The 27,385-nt window shown below is 36.2% G+C and overlaps 1 protein-coding gene across 7 annotated transcripts in view; it reads left to right on the forward strand.

Moving 5' to 3' along the window:
* The window catches only part of PDLIM5 (PDZ and LIM domain 5), a 214,953-nt gene extending 195,277 nt beyond the window's left edge, over positions 1-19,676 (forward strand). For 2 of the 7 annotated variants that reach the window (XM_090266312.1, XM_090266314.1), the window contains 4 exons: positions 11,267-11,447; positions 14,298-14,418; positions 17,385-17,500; positions 19,208-19,659. In XM_090266312.1, coding sequence (XP_090122438.1) covers positions 11,267-11,447; positions 14,298-14,418; positions 17,385-17,500; positions 19,208-19,297 — 508 coding nt within the window. In that variant the 3' untranslated portion in view covers positions 19,298-19,659. Of the gene's footprint in view, positions 1-11,266; positions 11,448-14,297; positions 14,419-17,384; positions 17,501-19,207 lie in introns of all 7 variants that reach the window. The other 5 variants (XM_090266317.1, XM_090266309.1, XM_090266308.1 and 2 more) reach the window with 5 other exon arrangements.
* The last annotated feature ends 7,709 nt before the right edge of the window (positions 19,677-27,385 follow it).

Genomic DNA, 27,385 nt, shown 5'->3' on the forward strand with positions numbered 1-27,385 from the left:
TGACTGCAGGGATCCCACCAGCAGGTCCTTGTTGCCTCTCAGTGAGTTGCCTTGTTGGCAGTAACGAATGATCAGTCAAAATGACTGCTCAAGCTCTCTCCTTGTTTTATTTTACCTTGTTTTGAAATACATAGTTGAAGCAGGGGTTTCTCTAAAGTTGAATAAGGTTAAAACTTTTCCACTTCTTGATTCCATAATTATTGCTTAGGATAATGTCTCTTGTTAATACTCAAACCCGATCCCAAGAAGCCTTTATACCTCATTTAAGAATCAAATATAAATACTGTTCTCTTGAACCCACTATTAAATAACAAATGAGTCGAGAACACGGCCCAGAATACGTGATTAAAAATAAAAACAACTTTATTTTTTTAATATGCTTTATTGATTATGCTGTTACAGTTGTCCCAATTTCTTTTCCCTTTGTTCCCCTCCACCCAGTGACCCCCCTCCCTCCAGTTGTCTCCCCGCTTAGTCCATGCCCATTGGTTGTGCATATAATTCTTCTCAACAGCTTCCTGTCTACTCCACTCCCTCCTACTACGCTTCTTAATTCCTGCATCATCTCCCTCCCTTTCTCCCTTCCCCCTCCCCACTACCTCCCCTCATAATGTTCCCCATACCTATAATTCTTTTCCCACTCTCGTTGCCTACTTAGTTTGCCTTTGTTTCGGTTCCCTAGCTTCTGTTGTTGGTTGTTGTGATGCAGTTTTCATTTTACTGTTCATAGTTTTGATCCTCTTTGTCCTAAACAAGTCCCTTTAACATTTCATATAACAGTGGTTTGGATCTGATGAACTCCTTCAGTTTTACTTTGTCCTGGAAGCACTTTCTCTGCCCTTCTATTCTGAATGACAGCTTTGCTGAATAGAGTAATCGTGGTTGTAGGTTGTAGGTTTTTGTTTTTCATTTCTTTGAATATTTCTTGCCAGTCCCATCTTGCCTGCAGAGTTTCTTTTGACAAAATTAGCTGACAGTCTTATTGGAACCTCTTTGTATGTAATTCTCTTCTTCTCTCTTGCTGCTTTTAAGATTTTCTCTTTATCCTTAATTTTTGACATTTTGATTATAGTGTGTCTCGGTGTGGTTCTCCCTGGGTCCAGTTTTTTTGGCACTCTCTGTGCTTCCTGGACCTGTAAGTCTATTTCCTTCCCCAAGTTAGGGAAGTTCTGCTTCATCATTTTTTCACATAATTTTTCAATTTCTTGTTCTTCTTCACCTCCTGGCAACCCTATGATTCGGATGTTGGCCCGCTTATAGCTGTCCCAGAGGTTTCTGAGCCTCTCCTCATTTTCCTCCCTTTTTGTTTCCTTTTTCTGCACCGGTTAACTGTTTGTTCCTTCCCTATGTTCCGATTTGTTTATTTGATCTCTGGTTTTCTTTCCCTCACCACTAGTTTCGTATGTGTTTTTGTTCATTTCAGCAGGACTAGCCTTCATTCCTTCCCAGTCTTGTTTAAGATCTGCTGTCAGGTCTGTAGGCATCCTTATAACCAAAGAAATCTGTGCCTCAGAAAGATTTTCTATCTGCTGAGCCGTTAGATTAGATATTTGCTGTCTGGTCAGCTTTATCACTGGGGTCTCTATCATGATCTCTCCAGTTTTGTGTTGACCTTTGCTTCCTGGGCGGGGCTGTCACACCTCGTACACTCACTATAGGGGGCAGAGCCCCATGCACTCGTCAAAATTGGGCAACCCTTCTCACCATGCTATGGCATTTTGTGTGGGGGCGGGGGTCCATGATGGATTCTTGCTGTCTACTCTCCACTGAGAAATTGGGAGCTTCTTCCTCCATCCCCACCCCCACCCCGAACCTTCACAGTCCGAGGCAATGGGGGTCTGCCTTCCCCGGCATTGGAATCATGATCTGATGGGTCTGATCTGCAGCGGAGAGTGCTCCCCAGGCATTTCTCGCCTCTTTAAATACGGGTGTCTGTGCTTACCGCCATCCTGCCACCATTGCTGCAGCTGTCGCCACCAGCACAGCTTGACCTCTGCGCTCTGGCTTCGCCCCTCCTACCCGTCCAGACAAGCACCACTTGTTCATAACTTCATATGTTGGACTTCCAGGTAGCTTTATTTTCTGGAACTTCTGGTTATTTCTGGTTTTGCGGTAGATGTATTCCTTCTTAGTTGTGGAGGGAAACAGAGCATGTCAGTCTAGGCCTCCATCTTAGACGGAAGTAAAAAATAAAACAACTTTATATTTTAAAAGTAGTCCCTATTCATTGTGTATTTCAAAAATATAGAAAACTGAAAACAAAAATAGAAGTTCATCCATCATTCCACTTCCTAGGAGAGCCTCTGTTAGTATTTTAATTCACACTTTAAAAAACACACACACCTGAGGACAGATGTTGTTTACAGAAATGCAATCATAATACAATTTTTGTAAACTGTTATTTTTCACTTAAATATAGTATTTTCCACAGTGAGTAGCCAGTAGCAGTGGTAGCAGCCCTAGCAGTTTTAAGGACAAGAGAATGAGTCAAGGATTCCAGAGTCTGACTCAGTAGCCACCACTCAGTGGTATTCAATGAATATTTGACATGAATAAATCACACATGACTTTAGACCCACTCGTGTTTCAGGCCAAAATATTAATTCAGTTAGAATCATTTTTCAAAAAGTACAGTATTCCCTCCCTTATCGCGGGTATTACATTCTAGACCCCACCCCACCCCAAGATAGGTGAAAATCCACGAAGTAGGAACCTTACGTTTATTTTAGTATATATATATATATTTTAAGTCTGTAAAACCCTTCCCACACACTTATAAACCGTTCCCAGTCCCTTATTAACCTTTCCCACTCCCTTATTAACCTTTTCCACACTTTTATAAATACTACTTATGTTCTTAAATATATTCTACACTCTTAAGCCTACATAACTTTAACAACATACGTATACAGTACTGCAAAATCCCGTGATATAGTGAAAAATCCACTATATAATTAAATAATTAAATATAATATTTTTAAAAGTCCCGCGATACAGTGAGGCCGCGATAAGTGAACCGCAATATAGAGAGGGACTACTGTACTACTCTAGTGTGGCACTGCTTTACCCTAGTAAATAAAACACCATACTTTTTTATTTTATTAGATTTTTTTATGTGACATAGGTTAATAGGGTCATATAAGTTTCAAGTGTGTATCTCTATGATACACAATCTGTATATTGCACTGTGTGCCCACCGTCCAAAGTCAAATCATCTGTCACCACATATTTGCCCCCCTTTACCCTTTACTTACCCCCTATCCTCTTCCCTCTGGTGACCACCATATGTTGTCTGTGAGTTTCAGTTTTATATCCTGCATATGAATGAAATCATCTGGTTCTTAGCTTTTTCTAAATGACTTATTTTGCTTAGCATAATAAAACACTTTTAATTACTAACTGTATTTAGTTGTTATATTTTTAGGTTTAATTTTTTTTTAATTTAATTTTTTTATTTGAGAGAGAGAGAGAGACATCAATTTCTTGTTTTACTTACTTAACGTATTCATTGGTTGCTTCTTGTATGTGCCCTGATTGAGGATCAAACCCACAACTTTGGTGTATTGGGATGATGCTCTGACCAGCTTGGCTACCCAGACAGGGCTTTAGGTTTAATATTAATGAAATAAAGTATTCTAACTTGTCACATTGCTTCTATGAGTTATGGTACTTTGCTTAGGTAGACTGGTATTTTGGGAAAGAATATGGTGGGTAAAAAGATCCTTTATGGAGACAGGAGTCACTGCTATTTGTGAGCTGTTGTAAGCAAACAATTAGATGGGTTAACAAACTGTCAAACCATTTCAGTTGCTGATTCATGTTGTCTGATTATCAAATTCTGTGACATCCTGTAGTTACTACTACCGGCGCAACTGAAGAATTTATTATGGATAGAAATTATATTCCCCACCCCTATCTACCTTGGTTTCAATTTTAATGCTAGATCAGGATGAAATTTTAATGTACAATCTCCTTGTCATGTGAAATAAATATATATTATGTTAACATGAATGGCTATCACTTATTTCTCCCTCATCTGTTAAATTTTATATTGCTTAGGATTATTTTAGCACTTGTTATCAGTTAAACATTAAAGCTTCATTTATAGGGAAACTAATAGGAACAGGGATTAGTTCATGTCAAGATCTTCTAACGGTAATTAACATAGCACATTTGCTTGGTGCTCAAGTGCTGAAGCAGCTTGAATAGATTGTGGTCAGTTTAGAGACCTAGTCAAAGCATAATTCTAGTTCTTGGCCTCAAATACCAGTATCACTTACCAAAGCAAGAAGGCATTAGATCAAGTGACATTCTCTTGTACACCTGTTTTAAAAACAAGCTGCAGACACAGGCTTAATACTTTCAATATAGAATATTGCAATCTGGCAAACTCTAAGGAGTTTAAAATTTTGGAATTTATAAGGTTTGTTTTCCACAGTGTAATTTATATTGTTTACTTTATATTTTTCTAAATATTTGAAAATTTCAAAAACATTTTTAAATAAAGCCAAACTGAGGCAGATTTTGTGTTTTATTTTATTTTTAGCGAAGTTAATTGTTTGGGGAAAAACTTCAGAAACCTGTATCACTGAATATGAATACTGAACTGGCTATCTCTTACAGAACGTATTTAGCTTAAGACTCCAAAAAGACTTATAAGACTTCATAAGACTCCATTTTATTTTGATTTAATATTTTAAAATTTTGGTTTATTATAATCTTGAAAAGATTATGAATATTTTGCCTAAGTTGCATTATTTAGGCATTGCTCTGATTAGTTAGTTGCTTTTTACAAATGACTAGGGTGTTACATTTTAGGAAATTCTACTGAAGCTTTGATTAAGTTTGCTGTGAACATTTCCATCCACTTGTCATAAGAATACCATTTCTTTCACTCTTCCACTCACGAATAGATTGGCTGTTGGAATGCTGATATAATAGGGAAACAGAAAATTATGCTAATATAGCCAAAGTCACATATTAGTTTTCCTGGTAAAATGGGCTTATGAAAACTCTAGCTTATTTCTTGACCATTACATCTAGTGGCATTAAAATCTGTTGACCACTTGCATAACATGGAGTTAAATGGACCATTCAATTTAGCTTCTTAGCATCTTTGTGAAAGAAATAAGGGATTTATGGTGCTGAATTTCTTCTTAGGGAATGCTTTAAAAAAATAATAACCACAATACTATTGTTCTGCTTTTGCCTGTAGTATAGCACCAGAACAATTGCATTCAGTCTACCCATTGTTAGTTCCAGGGAGAGAGAGAAATTTAACATTACTGAATTATTTCTTGTTCAGTGATTTTTATGTTTTTCTCATAAGGAGAAGCATCTCAGTTACCCCAAGGAGAGGCCAGCAAAATATTTTTGCCTATCTCACCATCCATTTCAATCTCTGAACCTTCCTTTATTAATAGATTTTATTTACTTTCCCTTCTAGTTAAGATTTTACTTGAAAATAAAAGGTTTCTTGGCTTAATATGTTAGTTCCTGAATTTAAGGAAATTACCAGGGACACAGATCAAGATTTCAGATTTACAGTAGTGAAAAATCGCTGTTTCCTTTCCCTAAATCCTCTGGCCCTAGTTATTTGCATAGCTCACCTTCTTCTCCCTCAGGTCTTTACTCAAGTATCTAGTATTCCTGGCCACTGCCCCCACCCCCAATACAGTCTCCCTGATTCCTCTCCCTGCTTCATTTTTATCCCTGCACTTAAAACCTAACATACCATATATTGTATTTTTTTGTTGTTGTTGCCTCTCTCCTCCATACCAGATTGTAAGTTCCATACAAGCAGGGCTTTTTCTGGCTTTGTATCTTGCTATTGTCTCTGCTCCCAGAACAGTGCCTGGCACATATCATTGCATTTAGTATATATTTGTTCAGTTGATGAATGAACTTTTTAAAAATATTTGAAGGTGTGCGTGCTATTAGTCTTGCCAAATTGAAATTATATTCCACTTGTTTTATTCTATAGAATCACATTTCCCCTGCTTATCTCATTTTATAATAACCTCAATATAAATGGACTATAATTGCCTCCAGTAAATTTATTTTTAAATTATCAATTCATACTACCTTTTTTAGAACATCTTCTTTTATTCACTGTTATGTTTGGGCTCATTTTACCTGTGCATTTATTCTTAAGGAGCATGTCCTTCATGTCTTTCAAATAGTTGGCCGTACAGTCTTTTAAATGCAGTATTTTAAAGGACTATGAATTAAAGATGATACTGTGGAGAACAGTGTGGAATTTCCTTAAAAAACTAAAAATGGAACTGCTTTTTAACCCAGCAGTTCTACTGCTGGGAGGAATATAACCTAAGAATCCTGAAACACCAATTCAAAAGAACCCATGTACCTCAATGTTTATAGCAGTGTTATTTACAATAGCCAAGTGCCAGCAACAGCCTGAGTGCCCATCTGTAGATGAGTGGATCAAAAAACTGTGGTACATTTACACAAGGGAATACTACGTAGCAGAAAGAAAGAAGGAATTCCTACCTTTTGCAACAGCATGGATGGAACTGGAGACTATTATGCTTAGTAAAATAAGCCAGTTGGCAAAAAACAAATACTATATGATCTCACTTATAACTGGAATCTAATGAACAAAATAAACTAATGAGAAAAATATAACCAGAGACATGGAAACATGGAACAGACTTCTAACTGTAGGAGGGAAGGCAGGTGGGAAGAAATGGAGGAAGGAAGGGGAAGGGATTAGTCAAAGAACATGTATGAATGACCCATGGACAGGGACAACAGAGAGGGGAGTGACTGTGGGAGAGATGGGTGGGCTGGGTTGAGGGGGACAAAGGGGAAAAAATAGGGGCAACTGTAATAGAATAAACAATGTAAATAAATATATAAGAAAGAAAGAAACCTGATTAAAGAAGAACCATCTTTTTTTTGGTATTCCAAATTGGAAAGTTTGGGCATAATCCAATGGAAATGAAGAATTAAGGGTGTCAAAAATACAGTGTTCCTAAATTTTGGGGAGGATTGTTAGTACCTCTAATTTAAGTGTTGTAAATCATGAAAGATAGTCACCGTATTCCATTCTCTTTTACTTTTTTCTCTTCCTGCATATGTGTGTATATTTGTGATTGTGTATGTGTTGTGCATTTTCTCCCAATAATCTTTTCTATTTCATTCTGTTTTTCTAACTGTGTTGCTCTTAGATTGTTTGTTCATGCTATGCTCGTCCTAAAAGTTGAGCATAATATAAACTTGCTTATACAGTTCCATTATTTATTATATCTAGTTAAGTAGAATATTGATTCCATATTTATTTTTGAGCTTGTGAGTTCTTTTCTATGTGGCTTTTAACATCTATTGGTACAGTAAGTTTTGGCCAATAAAATGTGTAACCTATAGTGGCTGGCCTTTCAGGGTTCCTGCTTTATAGTTCATTATCCATCATCATCTTAGGAAAGTTGGGTAACTTCTCGAATGCTAGCTTCATCTATTTATAGAGTTACTGTCTATCACTGAAAATTATTGTGAAAATCAAATAAAAAAGGGAGGCAAGGAGTAAGCATTTGATTTCGAAGTAAAAATCCCTGCTAGATTGTGCCTGTTCAGGTTTGCATTTCCTTTCACCTTTCTATTTGTAAGCTTTTCTTTTCTCTTAGCATCCTTCCCTCTCTCTTCTTTCATATATATTTTTTTCTTTTTAGCATAAGTCTCACAGAAGATAAACAGTAAATGTTTTGTGCCACAGCTCTTCTCTCGCAGCCAATCAGGGCTTAATTCTCTCCCTCCCTTACTTTGTCAGTCAACAGGTATTTAGTAAGTGCTCATGAGGTGCAGAGTATTATAAGAAGTAGCAGAATACTTAATTCCACTTTGCAGTTATCCAAGCCTGTCATTCCAGTTTACAGATGGAAACCCAATCCTACCCGGAATAAGAAGAACTTTCTTCAGTGTTAATCCTGTGTTAATGAATTTGTTAAATTAGTCTCTGCTGATACGGAGAAGAGTACTTTGTTATAAGTAGAAGATTTTATTGTTTAATCTGTGTATATCTTCAAGGGCATTGATGGAAGATGCTCTTTCAGTGCAGCCAAGGATTAAGCCAGTATCTGCACAGAGCATGTTTGTTAAAGAAAAAGGAGATTTGGCAGGAGCAAAGGTCATTTTCAACTCACTTTTTAAAGGTGCAGAGGGAGTGCCTTTATTGTTAAGATCTTTCACTATTCAAATTTGATAAACTAAGGCAATATCTTAAAATCACCCTTCGATGGACAATAATACTATGTATTTTTTTGTAGTGGATACTTAGTCTAGAAAGCTTTCAAAAAACGTTTTAAGAATATATGAAATATAAGAAAATCTTCTAAATTGCAAAAGGGAGCGAAACAAGAATGAAAATCTTGAATAGGACAATTAAAAATGAACACTGGACAGGAATTTGTCATTGGAACTGGACAAGACCTACAACATTGACATACACACTTGCTATGGTTAGCCTGAATTTGGCTTTAACCCTTCAAGCGATCAACAAAAAAAGGAGTTTTTGCAAAGTACTGTACATTGAGATAAAAAATAATTGTGTTACTCAGAAGAAGCAAAACTGTTTTTGTTGCAAAAATCTGAAAGGAATTCTCCAAGGAATCCGTGTAAAAATGGCCTTGTGCGATCTAACAAAGAACACTTTCAAACAGCGACTTGCAGGAAGAGCGGAGATGGATTCCGTAGAGCTCTTTCCCGTAACAAGTATCAGTGAAGGCTGATGCTGTCACACTGACACTGGTCATTAAAGGAATCGTTCTGTGCAATGGGTCTGCCTCACTTGCAGAACACATTTGTCTGCTGGTCTGAGCAGCTGATCTCAACATATATTTTAGAAAATCTAGAAAATAGATTTTATGGTCCCCAATCATTTTTTTTTAATGTCTTTTTTTCTCAGATGAACTTTGTTAACTGCTTGGTAGCACTGATAGAAATGTTCTAGGAATAAAACACTCTATTCTAAATGCACACAAACCCTTTGCTTTAAGAGAATGCGGAGTTTGAGGTTGGTTGACTGATTTTGCAAACTGAGGAGACTAAGGACCCTGGCCTCAAGGGGCCATCCAGGCTTATGGATGAGCTGAAGATGTTCTCCTACAAAAAATTCAGCCCCGCAAATTGTTTTGAACTACTTTAGTGCCCAGACCAATGGTAGCGTAAATCCCTGAAGTGATGCCATATCTTGAGTTACGGTCACAGAAAATTTAGCTTGGCTGATTTTTCAGGCATGTATAACCAGATACCCACCTAGTGGAAAAACTTTGACTTCTCATAAAACTCTGACTTGCTTTGAGCATTTTGATTCTTCGTTTATATTTGAAAGAAAACTACTTGCCAAATATATACTGAAAAAAATGAAAAAAGGAAATTGGTGAGCAGGTTGGTTACTTATATACCGATTCAAAATTGAGAGACAACCTACCAAAGTAACATATTTGGTGATCGATGTGTAGGCCTTTTTCCTTCTGGCAGGAATTAATTAACAAAGGCATTCCTTGTTGAGTGATAACACAACCATAGTACTCTAAAGTTTAAAAGATAATAATAACTACTTTTCTCAAGTGCTAAGAAAGCTGCATGCACTACCTTATACAAAATGGCATAGTATTAATAAGAAACAAGGGGAAGGAAATTAAGTATAAATTGGTAGTTTTACAAAATAGTCTCAGGGATGTAAAGTACAGCATAGGGAATATAGTTAATATTGAAAGAATTATGTATAGAGCCAGGTGGGTACCGGAAATGGGGGAGTCACTTGGTGAAGTGTATGAATGTCTAAGCACTATGTTGTACACCTGAAACTAATACAAAGTATCAATGAATGTCAATTGTGATTGAAAAATAAAATGTTGTTTCTTTTAATAGAAAAAAAGGCAACAAAAAGTGAGGCTAGAAAACACCCTCTTATACCCCACAGAATACATTTTAATCATTCATCAAGTGCCTTTCTAGTTTCTTGACTCTCAGAATTAGGTGCTGGTTTTTAGTAAACATCAATGTATTTGCAAAGAATTCCTAATGGGGGATAGTTACTGAATATCAAAGGCTAAAAAAATACTTTGACTTTATGATGCTTATTACTATGACTCTTCCTATTAATAATCTGATGAGAAGTCAGGTATTTGATCATAATAACAATTACACTGTGGTGGCTCAGTGATGGTAACTGATGGTAATGAGGTCAGAGGCAGAGTATCAATTGACTAGAAGAGCAGTGTGCTCAAGAATCAGGAACTTAGCTTCTGACCCTCACTCAACCCATGATTTTTATGGTATTTGTCATATCTTTTGAATATTCTGTATCTCAGCTACTCCATCTGTTAAACTTAGTGCATGATCCTGCCCTGGTCTATCTCACAGGAATGCTGCATGGATAAATTAGATAAATGTAAATGTGCCTAGGAGGTAAAGCCTCTCAATGAATAAAAATTAGTGTGATGCTACTGAAAAGAATGTTGTAGAGGCTAGAATGGTTCATCTCCGCAGGCTGTATGACTAGGTAAGCCTTCATAATGGGTTCCTGTCAAGCAAACCAAGCCCTTATCTTATCAGTTCATGACTGTATGGTATTTAATGGGGGAAAAATCTCTTTACAAACATTTGTTACCTTGATATAAATGTGCATTAAAAACAAGTCATGTTTGAATTCAATAAAATCTTTCAAAGTAGCTTCAAACAATCTCTAATACCCAGTTTACAGTTTCTGTAGTCATTTTGGAGGATGAGGATTTGATGTATTTAATAAAGTTGAGAAACACATGGAACTGTGTGTGGGGATGAGAAATTGACTAACATTTTTTCGGGTAATATTATTTTTAAGACTCTGACATTAACAAGTTAAGATTTATCTTTTGTTTGTTTTGTAGAAATGTCAGACTCTCATCTCTGCCTAAACCACATCTCTTCTGGTTGTTTATTTTCTGTCACGGTTAACATCCTCATTCTCAATTATAATCATGACACAGACAGACTCACTCATTGCAACTCAAAAAACGTTACTACAAAATCTCTTGGAGGTCGAATAAAAGGGGGCCGTACGGCCTTGACATGCTCTTACTACTCCCCTCTTCTCACGTGAATGTGCAGGAAGTTCCTGTGTAAATTTACAGCGCCCCCGTCAGGCCTGGAGGGAGAGAATTAAGCAAGTATTTAATTGTTTAAATATTGTATAAAAGAGGTCGTATCCACGCAAACTTTAGAAACTTTGATTCCTGAGCCAACCTGATCTCTTTCCTTCTGTCAGGGGACCATTCCTGGTGGCACTGGGAAAATCCTGGCACCCAGAAGAATTTAACTGTGCTCACTGCAAAAATACAATGGCCTACATTGGATTTGTAGAGGAAAAGGGAGCGCTGTATTGTGAGCTATGCTATGAGAAGTTCTTTGCTCCTGAATGTGGTCGATGCCAAAGGAAAATCCTTGGAGTAAGTATCAGAAATCTTTTTATTCTGGGTGCATTTTAAAGCAGAATCATTTTTGTTAGGAACCCCTTCCATCATTGTTTTCATCAGTAATTACCGTAAAGCAAAACTAAATCAATCTCCGTAGATAGGACTCATGGGGTCAGGGTGTCTTTGGTTTTGTCTTGCTGAGTGCTGGTGTGTCTGGCGTAAGTCTAGCCACTAAGAGTGAAAAATTATTTACTGTGGCTATGCTACCTCAACAGGACCCTGTTTGCTCAGGAATGAAGAGGTCGTACAGGACCACACACATCAGAGTTCTCAGAACTGACACCTTTGCTGTTTTAAATTAAATTCCATAGCTTTTATAGAAGCAGCATTTCCCTATTTGTCAGGGTTCAAGCACAGGGCACTGATCTCATGAAATATATAAAACAGGCTTATAAATGATATGTTTTTCTTGAATGCATATAATGTTTAAAAACATAACCTCAATTTTATAAGAGTTTACATGTATAGAAGGAAAACTCTGATTCCAAAAAACCTCCGCTGCCTTGCGGCATACCTCTTCAGGGGAAAGGCTAAGGGAGTAAACCCCGACAGAAAATCCGGAGCCGGAGTCCCTAAGGCGGTTCGACGTTGTAGTCAACACCGGCAACTCCTGCGGCGCACCTGAAGCCAAGCTGTATTGACTCCGTCTTTCCCTTGGATCCTTCAGCTGCGAAGAGAGAGGGCGGGTCTGCTGCATGGGCAACAGCAGACCCTCCATATCACCCTGCCCAGGCTCTGTAGCTTCAGCGTCATCGCAAGATGTCAATTCAACACGGGAGGAGACAGATACGATGTCACTCCCGAGTCGGACTGCACAGCCATTCTCGGCGGTGCAGATAGACTCTTAAGAAGCTACACCATCGTCTCTCGAGACGGACGGCTGCCGACGACGACGACGACGACATGTATAGAAAAATAATAAAACCACACCTTTTTCATTTTTTTGGCATAAAGGGAGTAATTTAGGTGTCAGGTACATAATAAATAATAATGAATGAATGAATTTCCTACTCTGGAATATCCAGTTTGCAATTACTAAATAAGAGTCAGACATTTCCGGTGAGTGACCAGGAGTTGGAATTTACTTTAGAAGCAGCCAAGTTTCCTGTTCTTACACGAAACTCGTACAAGTAATATGAAATTTGGAAATGACATTGCTGAATTCCAATATTCTTAATATGAAAATATAATAGTGAAACTAAATTCATATCAGTTAAGAAAAGTTAGCATGAATTATAGAGTAGTCAGTTTTAGACTATATCTCTAAATATGTCTAAAACTTTGAGGACACTTAGAAATTACAAATATACCACATGAAATATAAGTATGCCACATGAAATTATAAATATTCCACATGAAAGATTAATTTGTACAGTATATTGGGAGCAAAAGTGTAGAATGATTCAAGCTGTACCTTCCCAAATGACGATTAATAAGTAGAATACATTATTACTGTTTTAGTATATAAATCTATTCTATGTGATTATAGAATAATTAATAAAACAAAGTCAGGTAATAGTCTTAGAACCAAAAAAAGATTCTAGGAAATGGAATCCTGACACTCATTGCTTAAGAGATGGGCAAAAACTTCACTGAAAGGACAGATTCTCTGGATTGTGTTTCAGTTGTTTGATTACCTATTAAAGAAGGCATAGTAATCTACCTCAAGTATATCAAGGGAAGAGTATGCTGGAAGCCTTGGGAAATGATCTGGTTGATTGTACACTTATTCTGCCTGTTCATGGTCATCTTTTGGGATCTAAACAACTGTCACTTCTTTCCATTCTCCTTCAGTAGTGAACTGTGGCATTTCCAAAAATTTATTCAATATCATTTTCTTTTATTTTGACAATATTTTTATTGTAAGAGAAAATATTTCACTCTACAACAATTAGAAAATAGAAAAAATGTAAAGAATGATAGTAAAATGACCTATATATTTACCAATCCCAGATAATTCCTGTTAACCCTAGGATCGATTTTCTTCCAGTTTGCTCTTTATCTGTACTTCATTTACAAAATAATAACCACACTTTGTGTACAGCATGTTCTTTTTGTGATAAATATTATGGAAAGGGTAAATTTTCATGTTATTAACTGTTCTTCAAAAATGATTTTTATGGCTCCATCTCTTGCTCTCAGTTCATAGAAATAATTCCTTGCAAAACCTCCCCCAAACGTCTGCTAATTAAAATCTGGCCCAAGTTTTTGATCCTTGCTATATTTAACTCTAGGGCCATTCTTGACTAGAATCTATGCTTTCTGGTTCAAATTTTAGATAGTCTTTTGGTGTATGCTTAGTACAGTCACAGCTGATTTCCAAAACCCTAAACACGTGTTAAACTGATTGGATTACAATAATTCGGTTATTGCTTCCATAATGTGCCGAAGTATAGGTTTGTTTAGTTTTTAAATGTTTGCCCTTTCTCCATGAGATTTTCAAGATAATACTATGAAACCTTTGTAAGTTAATGTTTCCTGACACCCTTTGAGAGAAAGCAGAATGCATTGTAGCAAGCAAGCACTTACGAAATGCTAACTTCATTCACCGCTTGAATAATGTTTAAATAACACACTAATCATTCTTTAAATAAGTTTATTGGTAGTATTTTGGAAAATGCACATTATATAGCGCACCAGTTTAGGTGATTTGTAAGTCTGTCCTTACGTAGGTCCTGTTACTCAGGAGGAAAGCCCAAGGGGAAGACAAAGCGTGTGTGTGTTCTCTGGGACAGGTTGGAAGAGCTGTATTGGCTGAGCTAGCCCAGTAAGTATTTGTGTACTGTCATCTTTTTTTTACATCCAATTACCTTTCTGTAACAGGAAGTCATCAATGCTTTGAAGCAAACTTGGCATGTTTCCTGTTTTGTGTGTGTGGCCTGTGGAAAACCCATTCGGAATAATGTTTTTCACTTGGAGGACGGTGAACCTTACTGCGAGACTGGTAAGCTTCCGAAGCCGTTTGTTTCTTAAGTTTTGAATGAAGGTAAAACATTAGCCCTATGTTGCTATGAAATTCAAAGGAAATATTAGGTAAAATAGCCTTCATAATTAATTTAGGAGCATTTAAGGTTACCCTAAATATATGGCAAAATAACTATGTATAATTTAATGTGACTGTCAAAACAGATAGTCCCAACTTAATTAAGAGACATGAGCTTGTACGCTTTACTTAGGAGAAAAACATTTTGCTTGAATCCCTAGTAATTTATGGTTATATTTTCTGCAAAATCCTGTAGCTTACAGTCACCTCTCAAAATCCAGTAAGTAAATTTTGAATGGTTATAAACATGACAAATGTTCAGTTTTTTAGTATGATACTGATTTGCTCTTTAAGGCAATGAATTGGAAATCTTTTGTTACTTTAACTGAAGGGGGGGTAATTCTGGCTTGGATTACTCCCTTGGTAAAGTTAATTTTAATAAACTCACTGTAAGGACCAGTCTACCACATTTGCCTTTTTACCTGAACTCTGGACACTCCCTTTTCCTTGCCAAAAGCTGTAAGTGGACTTTCATATTCATAGCACTTATTTATTAGTGTTACCTAGATTTTACTACGGCACATACATTTTTCAAAAATAAAATATTTTTCCTTAATCTTGCCTTCACTCACTATACCGCACCCCACTATGGACTATTATTATTGTTCTACCTTGAATATCTAAGTGTGGTATTCGAAGAAGGGAATATTCCACAGTAGCCAAGTTAAGGATCAGTCAGCTTCTAATCTGAGGCTGGTCAACATTACTCAGAACTTTATTACTTGATATTTTGTTATTTTCACCTTTCTCTTAGTTTCCCTAGTCAGGACCAGTTTAGGTCTATGTCACACTACCCACCGGGAAGCCCTGCAGAAATCCCAGTGAAGTACTCCATGGGCTTTCTGGGGACAGGTTGACTACAAGCTGCCTACCCTGATTCAACCGGAATATCTTACATTTTGTAATGCCACTTAATTCTTCTGAAGAAAGTGCTTTATATTTGTTTTAAATAAGTGCTTTATATTTGCAAGACATTTTGGCTAAATGGCAGATAGTCCCCTATGTAGCCATAACATATAAAAAAGACTAGCCTTAATAACATATTTAATGTAGTCTAAGAAGTCATAGGTTTAAAACCCTGAAATTGCTTACAGAGGGGGAAAAGCATTATTGAAGTCTTATTTAACTGTCAATTCTGATCATCTTGGTCTATTTTTGTTCCTTTTCTTTAATCTCCCAGACTTGTTCTTAACACAGTCTTCCAATATCCCAAAACTTGGGAGTCATGTTGGATTCTGCTCTTTCCCTTATTCTCCCTATATCCAATTTAATTAGTAAATTTTAGTATACCCGCCGTGTGTATGTTGGATTCAATCCTTTCTCTCCACGTCAGCCATCACCACCTAATCCAGCTTACTCTCACCCTTTGCCTGGACATTGTAATTGCCAACTCAATGGTATATCTCCTGTTCCCCAGCCCTCCAATAGTAGTTACGGTAATATTTGTCCAAATGTGAATCAGTTAGTGCTTGATACCGCTCACAGCTTCCATTAGAGTAAAAATTGTATCCCTTAAGAGGGCCTGCTTTGCCGACCTCCTCTCCCACCACCTTTCAGTCACTGGCTTCTAGCCGTATGGGCCCCTTTGTTGTTTTTGAGCTTGCTGAGATCCTTCCCACCTCAGGGCTTTTGTACTTCCTGTTTCTTCTAACTGGAATGTTCTTCCCCAGCTGTTCTGCAATGGTTTCTCCTTTTTTTGTCCAGCTTCATCATAACTACTACCTCCTCAGAGAAGCCTTTTTAACCCCCCTGAATAATGTTATATCATATCACAGTTATTTTGTATCCCCCAGTTAATTTGTATCACATCACTATTTCCTTTCCTTCAATGTACTTTTTACAATCTGAAATTATTTGTTATTTTTAAAATACAATAAATTATGACATTCTTCTCCCAAGGAGAATAAAAGCCCCATGAGGAGAGCAACACATCTGTCTTCTTCAGCATTGGACCCCAACCAGTGCCTAGAACAGTGCCTGGCCCGCAGTAGGACTCTGTGGCTATGTGCTGAACAAATAGTGAATATTGGAGATTGCTAAGAAGGGTGAATGACATTGCACAGATAGCCTCCTTTCTTTTCCAGCCCAAGTTGGATTGAAAATGTCAAAGGCCAAAAAGTGAACCATGACTAAACACAAGTAGTGAGAATAGCTGCATACAAAAAAAGTAAAATGCCGATAAACTCTAATTTTGTAATAATGAAGAAAAATGTTGTCAAGCTGCTTTCTTCAGAAGGGAATCCTATTCATATTTTATAACTTTAATCTCTGTCAAGTAAATGGTGTTCTCTGGCTAATGGTTTTAAGCACGAAGTCATAAAATTGTATGGAAAACAGCAAAAATACTAGTGGCTAATATTGTAATATAGTGCAGCTAGAAACTCAGTCATGGAACTTTATCATAGAAGTTGCCTGTGGTTTTTTTGTTTGTTTGTTTTCTTCCTTACCAAATCAAATATGCTATAAAATTCGCTAATACCAGCTATTTCTTTCTGATTAAGTTTATTAGTATTATTGTTGTTAGTTATTGGAACTTTTTTTGTATTGTATTAAAACAGTCATGTTTATTGATAACTTATCAATATACATATTTGGACATTTAAACAGTTGGAGATAAATGAAAAAGTATTACATGGAAAAAATAGAATAAAGGGTGTTAAGTTGTGTAAATAGCATTTACCAAGGCTTATCTGAAACATGTTATGCATGTATCTCAAGCCAAATATTATGCCCTCTGAAAATTTTCCAGTTACTAGTATCTTTTACTTCATCATCTCATTCAGTTCCAATTTAGTTGCTGCTTTCTAGGAACTACCATTCTGAAGCTCTGTCATATTTAAATTATGTCTCCTCCTCCCCCAACACAGATTATTATGCGCTCTTTGGGACTATATGCCATGGCTGTGAATTTCCCATAGAAGCTGGCGACATGTTCCTGGAAGCGCTGGGCTACACCTGGCATGACACTTGCTTTGTGTGCTCAGTAAGTAAATGTGTTTCTGAATTAAAGGAGCACTGTATGGTCAATTCTAGCTTAAATGCTAAGTGGAAATAACAGTTCTTGTATCTTTCAGTCCTTTAAACCTAAAAATACTTCCACAGTGATTTTGAAAGTTGTTTTTTAAAATTTTTGCCATTTTAAAAAATTATTTGGCATGGAATAAAATGCTTACTTTTTAGAGAAAATCCTGTTTTTAAAAATTTTTGTTTCCAAGGAGAAGCTGTATATTTATTAAAATAATAGGAGTCCTTTACATTTTTTAAAAACTTTTATTGGAGCATTTTTAGTAATTTTTGGAAGCCTATATAGGTACTTCTTAATTCAGTAATAATTTTTAAATGATTATTTATTTCTATTTAACACTGGAAGTAAACTATATGTTGATTTTCTTTCTAGCAATAGTCCATGAATATTTTTTATTCTTGAGACTACAATAAACCTGTAGTAATATATTTACTTATTGTGTTTCATATTTCATTTCTTTATTTTTTAATGAGCATAGATTCAGAGAGTAACATTAACCTAAGATATATTTTTTTTTAATTTAGCAAGTAAATATTCAATAAGGGTACTCTGTTCAGATGTTTGATTTCTTTTTTTTTAATTAAATTTAATATATTGAATACCTATCAATACCCATTATATCAGTGGTTCTCAACCTTCCTAATGCTGTGACCCTTTAATACAGTTCCTCATGTTGTGGTGACCCCCAACCATAAAATTATTTTCGTTGCTACTTCATAACTGTAATTTTGCTACTGTTATGAATCGTAATGTAAATATCTGATATGCAGGATGCATTTTCATTGTTACAAATTGAACATAAAGCATAGTGATTAATCACAAAACAATATGTAATTATATATGCGTTTTCTGATGATCTTAGGCAACCCCTTTGAAAGGGTTGTTCGACCCCCAAAGGGGTCGTGACCCACAAGTTGAGAACCGCTGCCTTATATGAAGGGAACAAAATCATGTTGATTGAAGTCGAATGATTATCCCAAATATTACCATTGAACTCCATTTTATTTACCTCATCCATCTACATGTCATAAAATCTATTAAGAAGCAAATTTTAGCAGATTTGCCTTAAATTCTTGGGTAGAGCTTCTAATGAGCATTTTAATTAACAAAGGCAATAGGAAAGACAAGAAGACATAAATGTGAATAGTTAACTGACTGCATGACCATCCAGCGGCCAGATGCTGACCAGGTTTTTCACTATAAGAAGCAAAAGAATGTATTAAAAAGAACTCTCAAGAATTCTATGCCTGTGTATTTGGCGGCTTGGGAATGTTTGATAAAGCAGTTGTGTTGTGTTTTCTGTCTGAATGCCTTGGTTTTCTTGCAATAGGAGGTAAATTAAAAGCATTGGTTAGAATTTGAGAAGATAAATTAGATCAATATTTAGAGTGATCTCTTTAGGTGTTAATTTTTCATTAGGGCCAGCTCCCAAAAAAGAGAAATAATGAACAGTAATTTAAATACATTAGAATGCATTGCAGAAGAAGTCATTCTTCCTTGATTTTGAAAGTTAAAATGAAATGTAGTAATTGTGAAATGTTAGGATGCCTAATACAACCAACTAAAGTGCTTTGTCATAGTATCCATTGGGTGAAAAATTATTTTCTCCTTCATGCACACTTGGTAAAATAATCATATCTTATATGACTTTTTTTTTTTTTTCAGGTATGTTGTGAAAGTTTGGAAGGTCAGACCTTTTTCTCCAAGAAGGATAAGCCACTCTGTAAGAAACATGCTCATTCTGTGAATTTTTAAAAGTCAACATTTAAGAAGAAAAGAAAGAATTTGAAGAAAAAGAGGAGAATTAAAATTACCAATTAATTTTTAGATTTAATATTTATATGGGTATTTGAAAAATAATAGTAGCCCTAAAGGGATAAATTCCAGCTTTAAAAATCAAATCTATGAGGAAATATTTGGCTTCATAATATGAAGAGACAGTTTGATATTTGTTACTACTTTTTCCCTGTATTTTCTGCCCATAAAATAACTTCTATAAAAACCAGTTTGCTAGTTGACTATTAAATTCATCTTACGATAAATTAGTGAAGAATTAAATATTAGAATAAAAACTCCAAACTCTGTGCTGAAATAATTATGCTTTCTTTCCTTAATAGGTAGTTATGAGTAAATCTGTAAAAGGCAATGAAAATGTCTTACACTTTATCAACAAGTAAAATATTGTTGTTTTTTTTTTTTAAATAGTGTTTATCTTTAAACATTAAATAGGAGTTTCAACAGAGAATCTTATCAATAGTAGTAGGTATCCGTTTTTAAAAACTGTGTGTGTTTAAAAAAAATTTTACAGCTGATCATTCCGGTAGGAAAGGTCAATGAGATTTTTGTTAAAATGTGTCATGCCAATTAAGAGATGCTATATTTTTATGCCCCTCAAAGGCCACCATACATAGCTCATAAATTTCAAATTTTCACCTTTTATTAAAATATGACCATTTTTATTCACTGTATATGTTTTATCACCTATGTTAGTCAAACTCCTTTTTTCTCTTTTCCTTCATGCCCTGATAAAGAGCTGATTGAACAACATTGGGCTGTGATAGTTTTCTCTCTCTTTAAAGAGAATGAGTAGAAAAGAATGTGGTTGAGAATTATGGTAAATTGGAATATTAGATCCAACATATTCTCCTCCCTAAATTCCTCCCTTTTGACAGTGAATTAGTTTCACAGTTGTACTACCAACTGATGCAAGTTTGAGAGCTTTCTTTGCAGAATAATATTTTTTCTTTAATTCTTCATTAGAAAAATTTTAAATTGGTTTGTGGTTGTGATAAAATCTATATATATATTTTAATTTTGATAGTTCTCTTTCAGTAAAAAAAAAAAACAAACCACTTCCAGATGTGATCACAAAGTTTGGAAAACTTTTCTGCACAGAGGTTTGGTAGTAGAGGAGGGAAACATGATTAATTACCCAGACTGGCCCATTATTTGTTTTCTTCATTTGGGGGAAAAATACAGAGATACACATGAGGAGAGAGAAACAGCTGTGGTAAAATTGTAATAGATCCGATTGACATTTGCCCACTGAGAAAAGAAATGATAACATTTGATAGTTTTTCTCCATGTTTCCAGAATGGATGAAAGTTCATGATCCCAGTAAGTTATAGTTTGAGTTTGTTTGGAGCAAGATGCTTTTAAATTTTAGATTGAGCCCCAAGTCCTTCCTCCCCTCCATCACTCACTGATGACTTCACTTCATTGTGTATGTGTTTGTTAGAGGGAGGAATTTTAGGCTACCATATTTGTTTAACCTCCCTAAGAACTTTACAAGGCATCTGTCCTGAAAGCTGTTAATTTATGGTCTAGCAGATTTAAATTATATGCAGATAATAATTAACTGGGGATAAAGAACGAGAAGGTGACACAAAGTGGCAAACTGAATGCTTCACCAGTGGCAACCCCAAGCCACCGCCTCACCCCGCTTCTCTGTTTTTAAGCGCTGGAACTGAACTGTGTGCTGTTTCTCATTGCTGCTGAAACCGCCTATAAAAGATGTGCTGGCTAATATGCATTGTCATATCTTAATGTCAGTCTTTTGCCTTACACAGTATAAAATTAGTTGGTGGTTTGGTTTTGTCGTGGTAGAAGGTTTTATTGTTATTTAGTTTTGCCTTTATAGATTATATGCCAAGATACTGTTTGATAAGTCAATAGCATTTGGGTATTTCCTTCAAATAATTTTATTTGACCTGGATTTCTTTAAAAAAATCTTACATTAATATATCATTCTGTTAGATGTTTCTTTCTGCATATTATTCATAGAGCATAATGTTCATTTCTTTAAATTTTATCCCTAAGAGGGTAACATTGCTTCATAATTTATCATTGTCATTGTGCTTTGTTCTTCTCTTCTCTATCGGTTCCTAAAACAGTTAATCCTATGAAATAAATATTGATTATAACCCAGAAGAATCTCTATTTTCCAGTGGGTAATGCCATATTCAATACACCAGCATTAATCTTTTAATAACTCAGGCAGAGCACTTTATTCTTCTGGTGAGCTCCCTGAATATTTATTTTTCTGATTATAAATGTTCTATGTCAGTAGCATTTTTTAAATTATTACGCCTTTACTGTAGAGCATTTACTTTTAATCTCTCTAGATGTATATTTTGGAATGCTGTACTTAGTACATACAGATTAAAATCATAGTACATGACTTTAAAACACCCCCTATCTGGACTTTCCAGTTTCAAAATGTTAGTAATAGGTTCAGACTTTAGCATTTCTCTAGACTTACAGGGACAGACGGTTGCCCACTGAGGCAGCAGCCTAAAAATAATCCCCTGTGCGTATGCTTACAGTAGCTTACATGTTTTCTATTGATTCATTTAGAGTCTGAAATTAAAACCTAACCAGTTGATCAGTATTAAGAAAAACAGAAATAAGGGTTTAAATCTTTAAAATATCACGGCAGCATTATGTTTAAAAATTATCTACAACAAAAATGTATTCATGGTACCATTTTCAAAGGGTACTATATTAGGATCACTTTCATAGAAAGGAATTTCTTCCTCCCCCTATTCATGTGTGAATCTAGCAGTGGTATGTTAAGATTTCTGTGATGTTTGCAGGTTAGTCATCCCTATTGAAAGGAGAGGCTTTTCAGACAGGGAAGGGAAATCATACTAATTGTACACAGATATAATGTGGCTTCAGTTTATCACTCTTCATCCCCCAAATATTTTAAGGTATTGGGTTTAGATTCTCAATGTATCATTTGCTTTATCTACTAATCTCTATTTTCTGTTTCTTTACATTTTTAAATTTGTATAAATGTCTGTGGTGTTTTGCTTTTGGATGTATTTTCTAATTAAAAACCACATGAGAAATATAATCAGTATAGTAATACCTTAATGAGCACATAATAAATAAATGGCTGCAATGATGTAGACATACTCTCCTGGTTTTTCTTTTGGACTGGCAAGTGGTTTCTATTAAGTTATCATGGGAAAAAATGTTCAAAGGACAGGAAGAGATGTAATAATTCTCAGGAGAATCGCCTTATGATAGTTGCTTATCAAAATGTCCCAGAAATAAAACATATGAAAATATTGTCACATTTGTTTAACTTTAACCCATTTCTGTGCTCTGCATGTAGCATATATACACAAATGTTTGTGAATTCCTTGATAAATAAGCTCTTTGTCCTTTTAAAATATTTATTACTAAAATTATTTATTGGAATAACCTGTCATATCAAGCATTATATCGTATCATATATCACATTCAAATAACATTAAGTCATCTTCTACATTTTCACACTTCTCATTGACTAGGGTTTGTTACTTCATGCTTATCATCCTGATCTCATTAGCTAACTTTTCTATAACTAGGTAGGCTCACCTATTCCTCATTTGTTTATTGGTTTGAGTAAGATTTTTTTTCCAACTCTGTAAAGTTAAGGGGAATGTTTCTGTTGTAGGCTGTATATTGGGAATAAAAGACAAATTCAAGTCTATTTGCTCACAGTATATTAAACTCCAGAAGCCAAACTTATAAGGGCATCAAGTCTGCGTCTGACATTTTAATAGCTGCTGTTTGGTTTCTATCAATCACGTCATTCATTGCACATTAAAATGCACCGACAAAATAAGAGATCTGTCATTCCTTCGTTAAGAAACAGTAATCCAGTACAAGATTTATAGGTTTAAGACTCAACAGTGTGTGTTCACAATAAATCCCCATTCAGTGCTCAAACCAGAACAAGCCTCCCTGTCGTTCAATGTTTTCTGGTTGAATGTCCCCAATATAAGATTATCAAAGGTTTTCTTATAGAACCACATATAAAATCCCTTTTTTTTTGCCTGCAAAAGCTTAATTTAGGTTGGCGGTTTCCCTTTTTGAGTGGTCTCAGACAAGATCTTGGTTATATCAGAAACACATAGGTACTGATGTATTATTAGCGGGCCTGGTGTTAATTAGGGAGAATTACCAGAAATAGTTTGCTTTGTGGGAATTTATTACAGAATCACACTTGACTGATGGCAGAATAGGAGTTGCTGAGAGAGAGCAGCTCCCACTCATAACCACTAATTAATAGGGTGCCAAAATTCCGCAGAGAAGGTTTCATCCCAAGTGTGGGAGCCTCACAGGGAAAATGGTTCCTTTGCAGTATTTAAAATTTAAAAGAGGAAAGGGGCTGGGAGACATGGCTGCCCAACAGGACTCGGGCTGACCCAGTTTTGTGTTGTGCTTATGAATGAGAGCATTTAACTCCGGAAGCACCAAGCCCAAAAGTTTGTGAAAGAACCCCTTTCCCCCCAAAAGTCAGTAGTGGGCTATATATTTATCATACTCAGGAGACAGATGCATAGTATTTTGAATGTGGCAAGTGTCAGACTCGCTCAACTTCATTTTGTGAAGAGAGTTTAGAACCCACTATTTAACTGTGGTATTACATTTCTGAACTTTTTATTCCATGATTTAGAAGCTGCCTGAGTAAGCGGCAAGATTGCATCCATGTTTGAAAAGAAAGGTGTGGCTTCCACACCTTGGACACCGAACGGGGGTGGGGGGATGGGAGGGTGGACGGGGAGCAAGGTGTGTTTAGTGATCGGCACTAATGACAGAGCACTGGGGGAGCCCTAGTAAATGAATTTGCCAAGAAGGCAATTTTTTCCCTGTGTTTGTCACTGTGTGTGATCATGTACAATAAAGCTTAGAGCCTTTGCTTAGCGGAGAAGACTAAAACATATCCATGTCAGAAAACCACTGGTCACTGACCACAGGGAGAAAAATAAAACAATTTAGAATCCACAGAGAATACAACTTTTCAGTTTCTTTTCAGGCAAATATAGTTCCCACAACAAATGACTTTTGTGCCAGGTGCATGAATTGATTGACATGGTCTATAATGCATCCATGCTTCAAGGGACAAAGTTTTTGTTTGATAATTGGGGTCTAAATTAGTTTTCCATCATGTTCTAAATGGTCACATTTGCTTTCTAGTTCAAATATACTTAGGTTTGTTTTTCCTTCTTTTTTTCTTTCACTTGTAAAGCACACACAGCTGGTGCTATTCTAAGCACTTACTCAAAAATGCCATTGTCTAAAGTATTTCGGTAGGCTGTAATATCTTCAGAGGTGTCTTGATTTTTTTTCCTACTGTATCACTGGTATGCCAAATGATTCCCTTGGTAAATAAGAGTAAATTGAGCTCCAATGACTTATCATACAAATATGAATTTTCATGTAAATAAAACTCTGCTTAGGTGACACTATATTGATGCCACCTAACCTGGAAGCTTGAGAATCCTGACGATCTCAAGCCTCTTTAGTTGAATGAAATGGAGAGCGGAGAATCATGGAGCTTTTCAAGTATAAACTTTGAGTTATAAGTGAAATTAATTCTGGCTTTATAAACTGAAACCATTCATTTTGCTCTGTTAAATTTTTATGCTACTGCTTAATAATTTTTTTCTGGTACCATTATCAATGCTTCAAATGAAACATGAACTTAATAAGCACCAATGTGAACCCAGTATTTCTGCCCCAAGAAAAGATATAAATCAATGATGTGAATCTATTATAGTCAGCTTATTCCTGAATATCCAGGAAGTTCTAGATGATCTTTTAACAATGTTAATGTGATATAGATGTTGATAGTGAATCAGAGCCTAGGGGGAAATGTATTTGGTTACCCCTGGTGGGTCAGACCAGATCCAATCAGGTAACAGAAATCACACAGTAACTAAACAGGAGAAGTTTAATGTAAAGAATTATTAGTTAAGCTATGATAAGAGAGTAGGGGAATATAAAGGGTACTCACAAGGGTAGCCTAGGGCTGAGAGGAGCCAGGGAAGGACAGCCTTAGAGGAAGTACTTCTCCGGACGCTAGAGGTCAGACCTGGTTGAAGAAAGTGTGGTTGCAGTTTACTGAACAACCTAGAAGCCAGAGGTGATCCGCAGTGGCCAGGAACAAGGAGGCAAGAGTGCAAATGAGCAAGGTGGTGGGTGGGTGTGCACAGAACGCTGGGCTGTGCTGTGGGCGTGAGGCCTGAAGGGCAGGTGTCTGCGTGCAGAGGGCTGCAGCACGGTGTCCGTGAGGCCTGGCCGGGGTGTAAGTCGCCGATGCGTGCTCTCAGGATGCGTCGCCGGGGCAGAGATGTCCCCGCACACATGCACCGTGGATGGGTCGCCAGCTGGAGCGAGAAAGAGCAAGTTGAACCGCCTGAATCCGGGAAGAGAAGCCCCTTAACTTTGGAAATGTTTCTTCAGCTCCCTCGGCTGATGGCTGACAAAGCTTATTAACTCTGTGCTCACTGTGAAGGAGAAATGCTTAAAGAGTCCACTTCATTACCACAGAGCAGGTAGTGAAGGGTAGACTTGGAACTGAAAAATGAATAAGTTGGTAATTGGCACATCTGGGTACAAAATAAAAATTTTCGATAGTGAAGCCTCACAATCTAGAACATCTGTGCATATTCTTGGGGAATTGGAAAGTTGAACACTACATTTTTTTTTTAATTCCCTCTGATAATATGTCTTCAGTGTGAAAAGTAAACATATTTCATTGTGTTTTTCAAAGTCTATCCTCTAAACATCCAATATACTCAAACAGTTCTAAATTTTTAAGAAATTTAGTTGGAACTATACTGATAAATAACCTGGGTTTTTAATGGGTGTATTTTATGATACTGCAACACTTTTTCTATAGTTAAAATTAATAAAACATTCTTAATTGAAGGTTTGTGTTAGTTAAATGGAATTTCAGAAGATTTTCTGTATAAACCAAAAACCCTATCATATAAAAATGGATTTTAAAAAAATAATTTTATTATTTTTAGCCTTGACTGGCATGGCTCAGTTGGTTGGGTGTCATCCCGCAAGGCGAAGAGTCAGCTCTTCCACCCCTGGTGGGGGCGTGTGCCTGGGTTGCAGGTTTGGTTCCTGGTCTGGCCCCTGCAGGAGGCAGCTGCAGTGTTTCTCTGTTGCATCAATGTGTCTCTTCTTCTCCTTCTCCCTCTCTTCTCCTTTCTCTAAAAATAAATAAATAAATGAATGAATAATTTTTTTTTTTTTAAGAAAGAGAGGGAGAGACACATTGATGTGAGAGAAACATCGGTGGGCTGCTTCCTACACGCCCTGACCAGGGATCAAACTGGCGATCTTCCACTTTGTGGAACGACACCCAACTAACAGAGCCACAATGGTCAGTGCTAAAATAGAATTTTTTTAAATATTCAATAATAGAAAGCAATGGATTAACAATTTTCCTTTCACAATAAACCAGATCGTGAAGGATGAAGCCCAGTGTGTCTATAATTATATTTGTTGTACCGTCTTTGTAATTCATGTGGTATATTATCCATTAAACTAGGATACATTAGTACACTGCAGGGTTCTAATAATTGGAGAAATTCTGAGAGCCAAGTATTTTTAACCCACGTATTAGAAATGAGGAAATGAAAACTCAGAGCAATGATTCTCTGAAAACATAGTTATTAGCTGGCAGTCTGAGACTTAAACTTTCTGATAGATTAAGAAAAGAAAACTTATTGCATCCACATTCTCTTGAAGTCCTTCTGAATAAGGGACAATTTCCATATTTTCAGTTAGTAAAGGACAGGTTTAAGAATTTCTTAATTTTAGTAGAATTTGTAAAACTTAAAAGCTGTATCTGATTGATATAGTTGCCTGCTACACAGATGTCAATACTTGGGAAGTGTGCAATTGGACCATCTGTTCCACAAGGGCATGTGTGACGTGGTAGGCCTCTCTGCAATGCACCATTTGCTGTCCTTTGTGCTTTTAATACATTTCAAAGAAGCACGGGAATAATAAGAGTAAGTTGGTTTAAAGTGTAGGTAATACCAAATG

Source organism: Furipterus horrens, unplaced genomic scaffold, assembly GCF_987537825.1.
Source record: "Furipterus horrens unplaced genomic scaffold, mFurHor1.1.pri manual_scaffold_2, whole genome shotgun sequence".
NCBI lineage: Eukaryota > Metazoa > Chordata > Mammalia > Chiroptera > Furipteridae > Furipterus > Furipterus horrens.